Consider the following 17,666-nt stretch of genomic DNA (forward strand, 5'->3'; position numbering starts at 1 on the left):
ATTGTGGTAAAATTCACCAGTGGAGAAAAACTTTACCAGTTAGAATGCCTGGGTGATGTTCATGAAACCAGTGCAAGAGAGAGTAGCATGAAAGTTGTGTAAAAAGTTATATTTCAGCTCGTAATTTTGGGTAGATGTAGTAATTTATTTATTTATTATTTTTTTGTTACAGGCACACAATCTTTCATATGGAATAAACCAAAAAAGAAAAAATATCATTAGGCCAAAAACAAAGGCAAGAACCATTTAGTTGTGCGAGTTGTGACCTACTGTATGTTATGGTTAGTTTTCAACTCATAATTCGGGTAAATATACATACAGCATACTGTACTAATACAGTGATCCCGTGGTTAACGAGATTTTGGTTAACGAATTACCTTCCATAACATTCTTAACTTCGGTTAACGAGCAATCCATCGATTAACGAGTTTTTAACGAGCACCCCTCCACATGTTTTCGCTTGCATTTGGCGGTCCACCAGCTGCAGTATTAGTCCACCAATACAGTTATCGGTTCTAGGGCTTAAATTCCTTACTATTTTATTATATATCAAGAAGTTAGTACTATTCAATAATTTTAAAAGTTTTATACTAAATTTTTTAGTCACTTTAACAATTATTGAACATAAATGAAGTATAGGAAGCTAGTTTTTAGCACGCCAAACAGCCTGTCAACACACCATACAGGTGCCAGTCTCTGTGACTTTTCAGTGGAGGTAACATCTTGCTTGAGACTCTCTTCAACATAAATGCTATTTTTCTGTGTTTCCAAGCAAATTATTGGTCAAATCGAAATTTATTTTACATATTGACATTATATAATGCAGTGCAGTGTTGATTTAAAGAAAATAATCTTGAATTACACCACGAGAACTAAAATTTTATGGGTGAAATGGCACCATGGGGTGACTTGTCTTCCACCCCAATGCCTTCTGTTCTCTCTTCTCCCTTCTCCACCCCCATTCTAATTCCCATCATACACACCTCAAAGTAAGTGTACTTTACTACCTTTTTTGTTGTTTTTTTGGCAATTTTCGGTGAGCTGGAACCAATTACCGTATATACTCGTGTGTAGTTCGAGTTTTTAAGACCAAATTTTTAGGCAAAAAAATTGGGGGTCGACCTCTACATGCGTAATAGTTTTGTTAGGTTGAACCCGTGCATAACAGGAAGGGCGAGGAGCAACTTTTAGCTTCAGACATGAAAAATATTTACCATTTACTGCCAGTAAACAATGGAAACGTAAAATATGTACCAATTAGTAATGAAAAGTTGTGCAGTTCCTTCAGCAGATGAAGCTCACCAACTTACAATAAGCTAAATTACCTTACAATGTGCTTTCAGTAGTCCATGTTGAAGTTCTTAGCCTAGGCTAACTTATCATATCATATACGGTATCACAGTACTCATTGATCTACAAAAAATACCAGTTACAAAAAACTTTTCGATAGTTCACACTTAATATAATATCCGGTAATCCAATTCAACCTCCTCTTGTTTACAACGATGCATGACGCACCACCAGCTGTTGCGTTATCAGCTTGACAGTACACGTGTTTTTCGAATCTTTTTCAGTTAAAAAACTGTTACATCACATGTATATTTTACCATAACTGTGCCTGAATGAATATACAGCTAGACCCCGACTTACGACTGCTTCGACTTACGACCGTCGCAGTTGTGACCATTTTTTTTTCTCCAAATGACGCACGCATTTTCTATACCGAAACGTTTCAAGTTAATGTAGTCTCCATGTATAATTAGAAAATTATGGGGGCCTCATGTGCATTCAGCTGACTACATTAAAGGTAAGTGCTCAGTCACACTGTATCCATTCCTCATTATTTATTACATTTACTGTACTGTGTTTCATTGTAGATTTTTTATTAAAATTTTTTTTTTTTTTTATCTATGTCGGACTTACGACCTGGATTTGGGTCCCTAACCCCGTCGTAAGTCGGGGTCTAGCTGTATTCTCGGAAATAAATAGCAGTTTTGCTGAAACGTGATGTATTTTAATGTAAAATATGATAAAATACATGACGAAAACAAAAGATTTTACCTAACCTTCCGATGTTCAAGAAAAGTTACTCTATTTTTAATAGTTTTCGGTTAAAATACTGTTATATTACAATGATATTCTATTCATACTGTGCTTGATATAATGCATTCACGGAAATGTAATATTTTTGCTGAAATGACGTACGTATTACAGTGGAAAGTGGGATAAAATCGTGACGAAAACAATGACTTTCGCTTTCTTTCGTTCAAAAGATGTTACCGTAATTGATTTTCAAATGGTTTTCAGTTTAAAAACTGTTGTATTACAATAATACTCTATCCTAATTGACTTGAATAAATACTACGATACCATATTTCTGAATATTTTCATTAAAATCCACCAAAATCATTTTCCTTGTCATCAGCAACAAACAGCTACTCCCAGTCCTCTCCTTGAACAGGGCTAGAGGGTACGTGTTTTTCGAATCGTTTTCAGTTAAAAAACTGTTACATCACATGTATATTTTACCTAAACTGCGCCTGAATGAATATATTCTTGGAAATAAATTGTAGTTTTGCTGAAACGTGACGTATTTCAATGTAAAATAGGATAAAATACATGACGAAAACAGAAGACTTTACCTAAGCTTCCGATGTTCTTGAGATGTTACTCGTTTTTTTAATAGTTTTCGGTTAAAATATTGTTATATTACAATGCTATTCTATTCACTGTGCTTGATCTAATACATTCACGGAAATGTAATATTTTTGCTGAAATGACGTACGTATTACAGTGGAAAGTGGGATAAAATCGTGACGAAAATAATGACTTTCGCTTTCTTTCGTTCAAAAGATGTTAGCGTAATCGCTTTTTGAATGGTTTTCAGTTAAAAAACTATTGTATTACAATAATATTCCTTCCTAATTGACTTGAATAAATATTTGAATGGAGATATACAATATTTTTTTGGAAACTACCCGCATTTCAGTGTAAAGTGTCGTAATAATAAAGGGTAAACAATTTGCCTTCAGCACTCGGTGTTTCAGGCACGGAGAGCCTCAGTTTATAGGACGTAGAGTGTTTTTACTGAAGGTTTTGTTGTTCCATTACCCTCAAAAACTTGGGTCGACTTATAAACGAGGAATGTCATACACTAACGATTTCTTGGTCAAAAAATCAGGGTCGACCTATAAATGAGGGGGGATTACAGACGAGTATATAAGGTACCCAAAAACCCATTGAAACAATGGTTTCGGTTAACAAGCAACCTTCTGGAACGAATTGTGCTCGTTAACCGAGGGACCACTGTACTGAAAAATTTTCTTTTTTCTCTTTTTTTTGGGGGGCTGTTATATGCACACAATCATTTATACAAAATGTGAAGAAAAAAAATAATAATAATCACAAGGTCAAAAACACAGGGAATACTATTTCGTACGTGTGTGGAAGTTACCACACAGATCCGGGGAGGGGGAAGTGGCTGAGGGTTTTCAGCTGTTCTGTCTCAGTTACAACTCACTTCCCATTCATATACACACACATGCTCTTCATTTTCTTATTACAGTGGTCCCTCGGTTAAAAAACACAATTCGTTCCAGAAGGTCGTTCGTTAACCGAAACCATTGTTTCAATGGAATTTTGGGTAATTGGTTCCAGCTCACCAAAAATTACATACAAAGTAAAAAAAAATGCAGTAAAGTACACTTACTTTGAGGTGTGTATGTAGAAGGCTCCTGGTTGATGATGGGAATTAGAAGTGGGGGTGGAGGAGAAGGGAGAAGAGAAGGAAGTGGGGGTGGAAGAGAAATCACCCCATGCTTGATGCCATCATTTCACCCATAAAATTTTAAGTTCACTAGGTGTAATTCAAGATTATTTTCTTTAAATCAACACTGCACTGCACTATATATTGTCAATATGATAAATGAATTTCAGAATGACCAATAATTGTACTGTAAAAACGTAAAAATACTCTGTGTTCAAGAGACCCACAAGCAAGATGTTTCCTCCACTGAACAGAGATACAAACTGAGATCTTTGTGGGCGAGTGAAGTGGCTGATGGGCGCACCAAAAACTAGTTCCCAGTACTGCAATTATGTTAAATAAGTGATAAAATGACTAAAAAATTTAATATAAAACTTGGAAAATTATTGAATAGTACAACCTTCTTGATATTCACTCCAATGTTAACGAATGTAAGCCCTAGAACCAATTTCTGTATTGGCGGACTAATCTTCCAGCTGGTGAGCAAGCCAAAGCATGTCGAAATATTTTTGTAAGAATTTAGTTAACCGAAATTTTGTTCGTTAACCGAAATGAAGATTCTTATGGAAGGTAATTCGTTAACCGAAATTTCTATAACCGAGGCGTTTGTTAACCGAGGGACCACTGTATACAAGTTTTATATTATACAGTATTTTCTTCATTTCTAAGCCACATTAGAATATGGTATTGTATTTTTTTTCCCAAACAAGCACGGACAAGTGATAAACACGCTGAGTTAGTGAGAAAAGCAGGGTGGGTCAGGTTCCAAGGGTGCCAGACTAGTGTGTTTCAACGTGTACATATCAGATCATTCAATTAATTTTCATGCTAAATTAAGTACAAGTTGTTCAGTGAATTACCCTGCCCCAAAATACTACCCACTGTACAGTATTACTTTACAATATAGTGAATTCTTCTTCGAAGGGAAAATTTTCAGCAGGACCTTACTGTGTGTGTGTGTGTATATGTATGTATGTACTGTACTGTACTGTACACACACACACATACATACATACATACACACATACATACACACATATATATATATATATATATATATATATATATATATATATATATATATATATATATATATATATATATATAGAGAGAGCTGGCATTCAAAATTAAAGAAAATGAATACCCTACAATTGTCATTGAAGGCCTTGGTGGTGAAGACTTCTCTCAACTGAGTCACACTGGAATGTTGCAATTTTTTCCACAGATCTACTAGCTGAGTGACCTTTACGTTGCTTAGCCGGTATCCATGTATACGATAAAGGCAGTAATGTAGACCAGTCTTGATGTTGGTTGCCTGAAGAGATATGGTAAATAAATTAGTGCTAACTGCTAAAAAGGTATTTATACAAGCACTGTGAATTGTGTTAGTAAGACTATCAATAACTGAAATGTTGTGGAATATGCAATTATAGATCCAAAATGTGTTTACGACTGCCGATAGAAGGATTGTGTACAGTCCACTGCAAGATATTGATAAAAATAAATTAAGAATACATGAGTATTAATTGGTGACTGAGTGATGATATCATATCACTAGTTGGTGGAAGAAAAGGATATGCATACACACATTGGTTTACATTCATTTGATGCCATTCTTTCCAAAATGGAAAATATAATCAGTTACAGCAAAATATATATATATATATATATATATATATATATATATATATATATATATATATATATATATATATATATATATATATATATATATATATATATATATATATATATATATATATATATATATATATATATATATACATATACAGTGAACCCTCACTTTACGCGGTTAATTCAACCCACGGCGGCCCGCGTAAAGTGAGAAACACGTAAAGTGAACAACATAACATATGGGATTAATTGAAATAAAGACCGGGCCGACCCCCAAACTTCACTTTTTCAGACACAATACCTACGTTGTAGTAAAAATAACTTCTTAATTTTATGATGGTATGCACACACAATTAATAATTAAGAGAAATATCAATAATATTAGGTTTTTTAACACTTACATTAGTAGAAAAGATGGCTGGGCACACGGGGATGGGGGTTGGTTCCGAGGCAGAGGGCAGATTATTGGCCCTCACCTGTATCACTATCCACCACAGAGGCTTGCAGGGCCTCTTTGTCAAACCCCTCAAAGTCCATATAAGTCCATATCCTCACTATCATTATCACTATCACTGACTTGGGCCGGCTGTGGTGGGTGACGGGTGAAGAACTCGGTAATGTTTTGATGACTGGGCGACCTTGTGCGCACCCTGCTCGCGCCGCTCTCCGCGTAAAAGGGTACACACACCGCGGAAAGTGAGCATTCCGTGTTTGGCAGAATGCAGCGTCGCGTGGAAAGCAGCATGGTAGGACCCGGCGTAAAGCGAGGATATGGATATATATATATATATATATATATATATATATATATATATATATATATAAAATATATATATATATATATATATATATAATATATATATAATATATATATATAATATATATATATATATATATATATATATAATATATATATATATATATATATATATATATATATATATATATATATATATATATATATATATATATATATATATATATATATATATATATATATATATATATATATATATATATATATATATATACAATTTACCCGCTTAGCCTTTCATAGCAGCGTTTACATATATGATGCCTTGTTTTATACTTATGACATTTTTTCATCATATACGCGGTGAGTGTCCGGCTCAAGAGCTATTTTTAGATTCGCACCACCCCCCACCCGCCACCCTGCCTGTTTTAGCTCATAAAATTCATACAAATTACCCAGCCAGAATATAATTTACATTGCTGGAATTCTTATAATTTGGTGATCATTTTGAATATAAACAACATATATTTTGCATTAAACATACAATTTTTAGATAAAAATATTTCTCTAGGTAACTATGTTATCTTTTGTCCAAAATATATGACATTTATATTCAAAATATTCCTGGTCTTACAAGGAATCCAGCAATGTCAATTATATTATCCTAACTTTAGTTTGAGGTATTATTTATTAAAATTTAGTGGTTATCCCACACATCTCCTTGGGACGGTTGGTGGGGGGTGGGGGGAGGGAGGGACCGACCGACCGCCCATCTGTTACCCTGTGAAGAATTATTTTTTTTTTTATTAACTGAAGATATTTGTTTTAACTCATAAAATTCATACAAATTACCCGGTCAGAATATAATTTACATTGCTGGAATTCTTATAATTTGGTGATCATTTTGAATATAAACAACATATATTTTGCATTAAACATACAATTTTTAGATAAAAATTGTTCTCTAGGTAACTGTTATCTTTTGTCCAAAATATATGACATTTATATTCAAAATATTCCTGGTCTTACAAGGAATCCAGCAATGTCAATTATATTATCCTAACTTTAATCTGAGGTATTATTTAATACTAAATGTTATAAACTCTGGAAGGGAGGATTGGTGGGGGGTGGGGGGAGGGTTGGGACTGACCGCGCGGTTGGAAGAGGGGGGAAGGCAAGGTGGGGTACTTTGATTGACAGATAGTGTCGAAGAATATTTTTTTTTTTTATTAACTGAAGATATTTGTTTTAGCTCATAAAATTCATACAAATTATCCGGCCAGAATATAATTTACATTGCTGGAATTCTTACAATTTGCTGATCATTTTGAATATAAACATCATAGATTTTGCATTAGACATACAAATTTTTGATGTAAAGATTTATTCTGAGTAAATATGTTATCTTTTGTGAAAAATATATGACATTTATATTCAAAATATTCCTGGTCTTACAAGGAATCCAGCAATGTCAATTATATTATCCTAACTTTAGTTTGAGGAATTATTTATTACTATACCTGGTTTTCCCCCAAAAATTTCTCAGAGGGAAGAGCCAGTGAGTGTAGTGTGAGAAGAGGGGGAGGGAGTTGAGTCCATTATTTGAATGGACATTAACTTGGCGACTGTATTTCTCTATTTCTCTTAAGTATTAATTGTGTGCATGTACCATCATAAAATTAAGATGTTATTTTTACTACAACATAGTTATTTGTCGTCAAAAAGTGGAGTTTGGGGGTCGGGCTGGGTTCTATTGGAATTAATCCCATATGTTCTGTTATTCACTTAACGCGGTTTTCACTTAACGCGGGACCCTCTGGGTTCAATTGACCGCGTTAAGTGGGGTACAACTGTATATATATATATATATATATATATATATATATATATATATATATATATATATATATATATATATATATATATATATATATATATATATATATATATATATATATATATATATATATATATACGCACAGTATTACCCCGCTTTACACAGTTTCACTTTCCGCGATTTCTCATTTACGCGGTACCTTGCCAGAACCGGACTTTCACTTTCCGCGGTGCATCTACTCATATACGCGGTGAAGTATAATTTTTTTTATTTTTATTTTATTTAGCTCATAAATTTCATACAAATTACCCAGCCAGAATATAATTTACATTGCTGGAATACTTACAATATGATGATCATTTTGAATATAAACATCATGGATTTTGCATTAGACTTACAAATTTTAGATCTAATGTAATAATTTGGTTTACACAAAGCAAATATTTTATCCTTTGTGCAGAATATATGAAGTTTACATTCAAAATATTCCCTGACCTGCAAGGAATCCAGCAATGTCAATTATATTATCCTAACTTTAGTCTGAGTTATTATTTATTACTAAAAATGTAAATATACTATTTTCTCCCAATCCCTTTTCTGGTAGGGAGGGAGGGAGGGAGGGACCGACCCAGCTAGGGCGGAGTATTTTGATTGACAGATAGTGTCCTTGAAGAATATTTCTTTGTTTATTTACTGAAGATATTTGTTTTAGCTCATAAATTTCATACAAATTACCCGGCCAGAATATAATTTACATTGCTGGAATTCTTACAATATGATGATCATTTTGAATATAAACATCATGGATTTTGCATTAGACATACAAATTACAAATTTTAGATCTAATGTAATAATTTGGTTTACACAAAGCAAATATTTTATCTTTTGTGCAAAATGAAGTTTACATTCAAAATATTCCCTGACCTGCAAGGAATCCAGAAATGTCAATTATATTATCCTAACTTTAGTCTGAGGTATTATTTATTACTAAAAATATAAATATACTGTTTTCTCCCAAACATTTCTCTGGTAGGGAGGGAAGGTGGGGGGTAGGGAGGGACCGACCGACCCAGCTGGCGTGGTGAGAAGAGGGGGGGAGGCGAGGTGGGGTAGAATCGCGTAAAATGAAACTGAGGAGGTGGAGTATTTTGATTGACAGATAGTGTCCTTGAAGAATATTTCTTTGTTTATTTACTGAAGATATTTGTTTTAGCTCATAAAATTCATACAAATTACCCAGCCAGAATATAATTTACATTGCTGGAATTCTTACAATATGACAATCATTTTGAGTATAAACATCATGGATTTTGCATTAGACATACAAATTTTAGATCTAAAGTAATAATTTGGTTTACACAAAGCAAATATTTTATCTTTTGTGCAAAATATATGAAGTTTACATTCAAAATATTCCCTGACCTGCAAGGAATCCAGAAATGTCAATTATATTATCCTAACTTTAGTCTGAGGTATTATTTATTACTAAATGTTAAAATCTAGAGTTTTGACCCAAACATTAATCAGAGAGGTAGGAGCTAGTGAGCTGGGAAGAGTGGGGGGATTTGAGTCCATTATTTGAATGGACATTAACCTGGCGACTGTATTTCTCTTAAATATTAATTGTGTGAGCATACCATCATAAAATTAAGATGTTATTTTTACTACAACGTAGGTATTATGTCGAAAAAAGTGGAGTTTGGGTGTTGGCCCAGTCTCTATTTCAATTAATCCCATATGTTCTGTTATTTCATTTACGCATTTCTCGTTTTACAAAGACCTCCACGGGTTCAATTGACCGCGTGTATGTATGTATGTATGTATGTATGTATGTATGTATGTATGTATGTATGTATGTATGTATATATATATATATATATATATATATATATATATATATATATATATATATATATATATATATATATATATATATATATATATATATATATATATATATATATATATATATATATATATATATATATATATATATATATATATATATATATATATATATATATATATATATATATATATATATCCTTTAGGAAAAAAAAAAAAAAAATTCGCGCCATTTTCGATATTCTCCAGTGTGATGCGGCAAACAGACGCCACCCTTTCCCGACTCAGACATCTGCTGCTCCGAGAAGCCTCAGTCCACACGTGCCTACCGTACTGTGAACGCTACTGTGATTACCTCTTCTGTTTGTCCTCCCACGTGCATTCCACATGGCTCCGGGACGTAAGCCAGCCTCATCAAAGGCAAATATTACTAACAAAGACTCTAAAGTGACCAAGAGATCAAGAATAGTGATGACCTTAATCGAAAAAACAGTTATTGGACAAGCTCAGAGGTGGTATGAGCTATGGCTCAAGATGTGGTGAAGACTGACAGAATACAAGTCTTCAGGTGGAGGTATGTGGGTGGAAGAGGACTGGCTGGCTGGCATGACTGCGTGAGGGTGGGCAGACGCCAGGACAGCATGGAGAGGCTGGCAATGCAGGTGTTGCCGACCTCAGCGAAATATAAACAGCGTAAATAAAAAATTTTTGTATATAATTGTGTTTATGTTTTTCCATTATTATACTACTGTACAATATGATTAGTTTCAAATAATGATGTTAGTAAATGCCGGTACAGTGCATCAGCGATCAATGTGACCACTGGGCCGTGAGTGTAGAGCATGGCGTGGTTAAGTGCCTGACCTACCTGAGCTGTTTGGTGGCCACAGGTACAGTGATTCCTAAAAGAGTATTCGCAGTTTTGGCTTTTCGCGGGGGTTTCAGGAACGTAATTCCCACGAAAAACACGGGATTATTATACAATACTCCCCTTCTACAAAGCTCCAAATCTGACTTGTCCCCATTACTTCACAAAGGCCAGCATAACCCAACAGCAACAAACTCTACACCAAAACTCATTAAACTTCACACACTCTTATTAACACACACTGCTACTATTTGGATTCCCATTCCACTCAGTTAAAGTGTACTGTATTCATCATCCCAATCTTCTATATATTTCTTGATTTTCCCCTTGCATTCCTACCATTTATCACTGAATTGTACACTCTTGATACCAATCTTTCACTTTCCATCCTCTCATCATGACCATACACCACCTGAGCAAACCTTGAACCACTCTCAGCCAGATACTTCTTTCATTTCTTTATCTCCTTATTCCAGTACTCGTTATTCTGAGCATCCTATTTACATCACACAGTGCAGTGAGTTCTGCTATAACGCGTGTTTTGACAACTCGAATTGGCTCTAATGCGATTTATGAATAGAAGAACGAAATTTGTAAAACGCGAACGCTTGTTTGCTGTAATGCGATTTTTGCTTACTATTTCTCCAATTTTGTGGTATTAACTGTGAATATGTTAAAGAAGAATATCTCCAAGAAGCGTTCTGGTGATCGCATTCCCGGTGATGATTGTAAAAGAAAGGCTATAACACTTGAAAAGAAGCTCGATGTTATCAACCTCAAAATCACCCTTCTCCCCCATCAAGTTATATTCATATTTTTTCAAGGTAAAGTGTTACATTTACTGTATGATTTCATCATTAGATATGAATGTAACATTTATTTAGACTGTGCTATCCTTTGTGTTAGGCTAACTACTAAATTTTTTTTCGATTTCGAGTAATCTGCACCTAACCCTATTTTCTCCATAATCCGTTATTTCTATTGGGCGAATTTCTATAACACGATGTTTTACAAGAACACAACTATCGCGTTATAGCAGAATTGACTGTGCTTGCAACCACGTCATTTCTGTCACTTTCTAACCTCATGTTTCCTTTTGTAACCAGTTGAACAAGTTCAGATATATGGGACTCGTGCATAAGTTTACAAATTTTAAAGTTACCCAACAATTCCCTAGTGTAAGGGGGCCACCTCAATATATACAGCACATATTCAAAGCAACAGATGGATACCATTGTAAAACAAAATTATAGAACAGGTAAAAGCAATAATTTTGCTAGAAAGACATTTTTGAGTTATGTTCTTCTCATCATCATCACCATTTTATAGCTATTTTCCAAGTTTATGAGGGTTAGCCATGATTTCGATGACATTGTATTCTGGTTCCTATGAGGCAAATTTGTGGCAAGTTTTAGAATTTAATTCCTTTTCTATCACCTACCTATATACAGTAAAGCCTCGAATAATGACGTTAATGTGTCCTCTAATATTGCAGTGTAAGGTAAATCGTCTTATCGCGAATCATTAATTACCATTAAAAAAAGCAATAATAATGAGATGAGTTCCCAAGTGTGACCTTTTCATATCTTTTGTGTGGCTTTTTACCCTCTTTTCCCCACAAAAACAATACAATTAATGAAAATTGCCAACTACAGTCAACCCTCGCTTTACGCGGTCCCACATTTCGCGTTTCCACATTTACGTGGTACCCTGCCGAAACCGGAATGCTCACATTTCGCGGTGCGTGTACCCCTTTACGCTGAGAGCAGCTGGCGAGCCGCACCATTTTTGGATCCAAACCTCCCGCCATCTCTCCCGCCATCCGCCCTGTTGTGTAAGCGGCGCGAGTAGGTTGCGCAGTGTGTGTCTTTGTTGCGTTATCAGTGACGTCATATGACGTACCGGACTGTAATTGGGCCATGCATCCTTACCTCCCTCCGCTGCTAGCTGTGATTGGTATAAAGTAATATGACGTGTCCACCCACAGGAGGGAGGGAGGAAAGACGACGTTTGACATAGCCGCGGCAGTTTCATCCCTCCAGGCCACACCGTGTAAACGTGCATCCATTGTTCTGTAAAATGGCTTCCTCCGGACCACCGCCCCCAAAGAGAAACCTTTCCTTACCTGGACCCAGCCGCCCTAAGCCAAAGAAGACACAATGTTCCTCAAGCTACGAAATTAAGTATAAGATCATACAAGAGTTGGAGAAAGGAACAAGACAGGTTGATCTCGCGCGCCAGCATGGTGTTAACGAGTCTACGATCAGGACAATTAAGAAGGATGCAGCCAAGATAAAGGAGCACATGAACATCACAAAGTCTACAGGTGCTTCTATGATCAAGTATTTCCACAACCAGGTGCTTCTCAAGACGGAAAAATTACTTGTGAGCTACTTGGTGCGTCAGGCGCGACGGAACATGGCGGTGGACACGAGCTCAGTTAAGGAATACGCACGTGAACTGTATGCTTCCTCTGGGTGGTTACAGAGGTTTAAGAAGAGGAACAAGATCACCAATATCAACATTGGTGGTGAAGAAGCTTGTGCTGACCGTGTTGCGGCTAGGGAATTTCCTCCGTTTTTACGTGAGATTATGGAGGAAGGACAGTACACCGATGACCAGGTGTTTAACATGGACGAATCTGGTCTTTTTTGGAAAAAGCTACCTTCCAAGACCTTCGTTGTGAAGAATGCCAGCAAGATTCGGGGCCGGAAGTTGCAGAAGGAGCGCATCACCGTCCTGTTTACCACCAATGCCTCCGGTACCTGTAAGCTCAAGTTATCGGTGATCCACACAGCACGCAAGCCGCACGCCTACAAGAACATGGACATGACCAAGCTAAATGTCCACTGGCTGACCGCACGTAAGGCGTGGATGTTCTCTACACTGCCCCTCTCCTGGTTTGATGACTGTTTCGTTCCCAATGTGAAGAAATTCTGTGAGCAACAGAATGTCCCATTCAAGATTTTGTTGCTGCTGGACAACGCACCAGGACACTCGCCCCTACTGTTAGATCGTCACCCTAACGTAAAAGTGGTCTTCCTTCCTCTCAACACTACGTCATTACAGCCCATGGACCAAGAGTTAATCTGTAATGTAAAAGCTGCATTCTCTACTAAAAAATTCAAGCTCCTGAACGACTACAACACCAGGGAAGAGTTGCGTAACCTGAGTGACACCAACACCAATAGCAAGAGCAAGAGCGAAGACGACGAGGATCAACAGTTGGCAGAGCAACAAGTACTTTTAAAACAATTCAGGAGAATATTCAACATCAAGGCATTCCGGCCGTTAGGCAGAGTCAATCTGTGACTGGTGAGGTTCAGACTGTTGCAGTAGCAGTGGACCTTGCCAGAGAAGCTGCGCAGTGTTACAGCTGTAGGCTTCTCCGAGACCACCAACGACGACATCCTGGAGGTGATAAGGGATCCTGATGTGACTACCGACGAGATGGTAGATGATGATGACGTCAGTGAAGAGGCAGGTGGTGCATCATCCCAAGAAGAACGCTGCTTATCCCATAGTAACGTTAGGGGTGCCATCGAGTGTATCGAGAAAGCCAAGCTCCTCCTTTCCGACGACCCTGACGCAAACAGGTATGAAATCTTCACTACCCAGCTGTTGCAGACTATGGAGCCCTACATCAAGGTTTATCACGACAACATAAACACCAGCTGTCAGCAAAGCATAAGAGTTCTTCGCCCGCAACCCACCACAGCCAGCCCAAACCAGTGATAGTGACCGAGGTAGAGACAGTGATGATGACTTTGAGGGATTTGTCAGGGAGGCCCTGACAAGTGTGGATGACAGTGATGGTGACTCACCTGAGGGCCAGTAGCCTGCCCTCTGCCTCGGAACCAGCCTCCATTCCCGTAAGCCGACCCACCTCTTCTACTAACGTAAGTGTTAACCCCAACCTTGTTTTTTTCTAACCTAACCTTCAGTTTATTGACTGTTCCCTTCTATATTATGTGTGGGTGAATACCATCATAAAGTTAAGATGTTATTTTTAGTAAAACGTACGTATTGTGTCGGGAAAAAGTGGAGTTTGGGGGTCAGCCCGGTCTCTATGTCAATTAATCCCATGTGTTATGTTGTTCACTTTACGTGTTTCTCACTTTACGCGGGCCGCCGTGGGTTGAATTAACCGCGTAAAGTGAGGGTTCACTGTATATTCCCTAAATAATGTTTCTGAATGCACCTTATGCAATATAAATGAATAATAATATGGTCACACAAGAGATGGGAAATCCCTTGTTTTCGTTTGTGTTTACAGCCGAGAGTCCGGGACGATAGTTCTACACGAGAAAATTAAGAAAATAAGACCCTGGTTGTAGCTGTAGTAAAATTAATGTAAAAAAAATTAATATATGTTTTAATTAACGTTATTTAATGTTAATAAATGGAACAATAAAAGTAGCTAACCACTAATGGCAAAGAAAAAAAAAAGAGATGGATAGGGAACGCCAACATTTACCGGTACGTACGTGCGCATTTAAGGATACAGCGTCAGTTATCTTTTTAAGAATATGTACAAAAGATTCATTATTGTTTTAAATGAATATGTATTTGATTGAATTAATCTTTATATATGCGAAATGAACAATACAGTTCATTAATAATACGTAGAATATTAAAACACACAAGGGGATAAGAGACGGCATTGTTGTCAGTGTTTACACCCATAATGTCAGTTATCCACACGAAACTGAAGAAAATAAGACCCTGGTTGTTGTTGTCGTAAAATTAATGGAAAAAATATGTATGTTTTAATTAATGTTATTTAATGTACAGTGAACCCTCACTTTACGCGGTTAATTCAACCCACGGCGGCCCGCGTAAAGTGAACAACATAACATATGGGATTAATTGAAATAGAGACCGGGCCGATCCCCAAACTCCACATTTTCAGACACAATACCTACGTTATAGTAAAAATAACTTCTTAATTTTATGTTGGTATGCACTCACAATTAATAATTAAGAGAAATATCAATAATATTAGGTTTTTTAACACTTACATTAGTAGAAAAGATGGCTGGGCACACGGGGATGGGGGGTTGGTTCCGAGGCAGAGGGCAGATTATTGGCCCTCACCTGTATCACTTGTATCAATTGTATCACTATCCACCACAGAGGCTTGCAGGGCCTCTTTGTCAAACCCCTCAAAGTCCATATAAGTCCATATCCTCACTATAATTATCACTATCACTGACTTGGGCCGGCTGTGGTGGGTGGCGGGTGAAGAACTCGGTAATGTTTTGATGACTGGGCAACCTTGTGCGCACCCTGCTCGCGCCGCTTACACAACATGGCGGATGGCGGGAGGTTTGGATCCAAAAATGGCGGGGCTCACCAGCCGCTCTCCACTTAATGGGGTACACACACACCGCGGAATGTGAGCATTCCGGTTTCGGCAGGGTACCGCGTAAACGTGGAAACGCGGAATGTGGGACCTCATAAAGCGAGGGTTGACTGTACAGTAGAAGTAACCACTGATATTAAAGAAAAAGTGACTGATAGTGGAACGCTAATGCATACAGTACGTGCGCAGTCAAGGAAAGTCATTTATCTTAAGAATATGTACAAAAGATTCATTATTGTTTACTACTGAATATGTATTTGATTGAATTAATCTTTATAAATGCGAAATGAACAATACAATTCATTAATAATACGTAGAATATTAAAACACACAAGAGTGACGATGGTTCTACATAAGAAACTGAAGAAAATAAGACCCTGGTTGTAGCTGTAGTGAACTTAGTAAAAAAAAATTGAATACCTGTATGAATGTTTTAAGTAATGTTATTTAATGTTAATAAATGGAACAGTAGAAGTTGCTAACCACTAATGGTAAAGAAATAAAGCGAGATGACTGGGAACACCAACGTATGAACAGTAAGTGCGTATATGTGAAAACATATCGTTACTTCTCTACATATGAATATGAAAGCAACACTTATTTACGGTTCATATACAGTATGCTTTAAATAATATTTACGAATGTAAAACAAAAATTCTACTCACCAATGGTGGTAAAGTCTAAAACATAAGGACAGTCAATGAATATTGTGTGAGTTTTTACTCAGATGACGAAGTCATCAGGTTCAATTCTGACTGAAGCTGTATGTTCAACTCTGACTGAAGCTGTATGTTCAACTCTGACTGAAGCTATAGCTTTCCATAAAGCTGTTGCTGAAACTGTTACTGAAGTTGATGTTGAAGCTACTTATGATGCTGAATTTGATGGTGTAGCTGAAGTTGATGGTTTAGGCCTTCGAATAATAAAGCTGTCGAAAGAACCTTGCACAGCTGCTTTCTTTTCTCATTATAAATATTTATGTAGAGGTCATTTGCATTTATTTAAATTTTAATGCTTTGGTCTGTTAATGGATCCACTTCAGAAAATATGTTCATTGCTTGCTCCACATAATATCCACAGACCACTCACCTTTTTCATATCGTTTTAACACATCTAGTTTATCGACTAAGCTTATACACTTTCTATTAGCTTTTGAACCAACACTACCATCACTTGCTCTCTTGCTCATGTTGAATAGGGATGCAAAAATGCTGTAAGAAACTTGAGAAAGTTTTTCTCCCTGTTCCAGATGTGTGAAAACACAAGGCCCGCCAAGCTCCGACTGTTGTTTACCACTCATTAGCCAGGCAGTTTCTTTGCGCAAGGCACTCTTCATTTTTTTTTACAGTAATTTGTTTTTTTTAATAATACATATCAGGATTTTGTTATTATTTATATGAAAATGTAATTTTATTTTATTTTTATTATATTTTGGTAGTAAATACAAATGAAATAAGGACATAAACTGAATTGGGTCCTAAATTAACTAGGGTTTTAAATATGAAAAGTTGTTGGTCGAACCGTTGTTATCGGAGGCTTTACTGTATAACTGGGCATTATACATTGGATTTACAAGAACACTAATAGCTGGCAAGG

General features: G+C 36.4%; 1 protein-coding gene across 6 annotated transcripts in view; it reads right to left on the reverse strand.

Annotated features, from left to right (window-relative positions):
- Nucleotides 1–17,666, reverse strand: part of LOC121865482 (PAN2-PAN3 deadenylation complex subunit Pan3-like) — a 98,224-nt gene that overhangs the window by 48,309 nt on the left and 32,249 nt on the right. For all 6 annotated transcript variants that reach the window (XR_006088769.1, XM_042364973.1, XM_042364972.1 and 3 more), the window contains one exon: nucleotides 4,916–5,081. Coding sequence is in view for 5 of the 6 variants with exons in the window: in XM_042364973.1 (XP_042220907.1) it covers nucleotides 4,916–5,081 (166 nt within the window). In the remaining variant the exon portion in view is untranslated. The remainder of the gene's footprint in view (nucleotides 1–4,915; nucleotides 5,082–17,666) is intronic.

The sequence above is a fragment of the Homarus americanus genome, unplaced genomic scaffold (assembly GCF_018991925.1).
Source record: "Homarus americanus isolate GMGI-L3 unplaced genomic scaffold, GMGI_Hamer_2.0 scaffold25483, whole genome shotgun sequence".
Classification (NCBI taxonomy): domain Eukaryota; kingdom Metazoa; phylum Arthropoda; class Malacostraca; order Decapoda; family Nephropidae; genus Homarus; species Homarus americanus.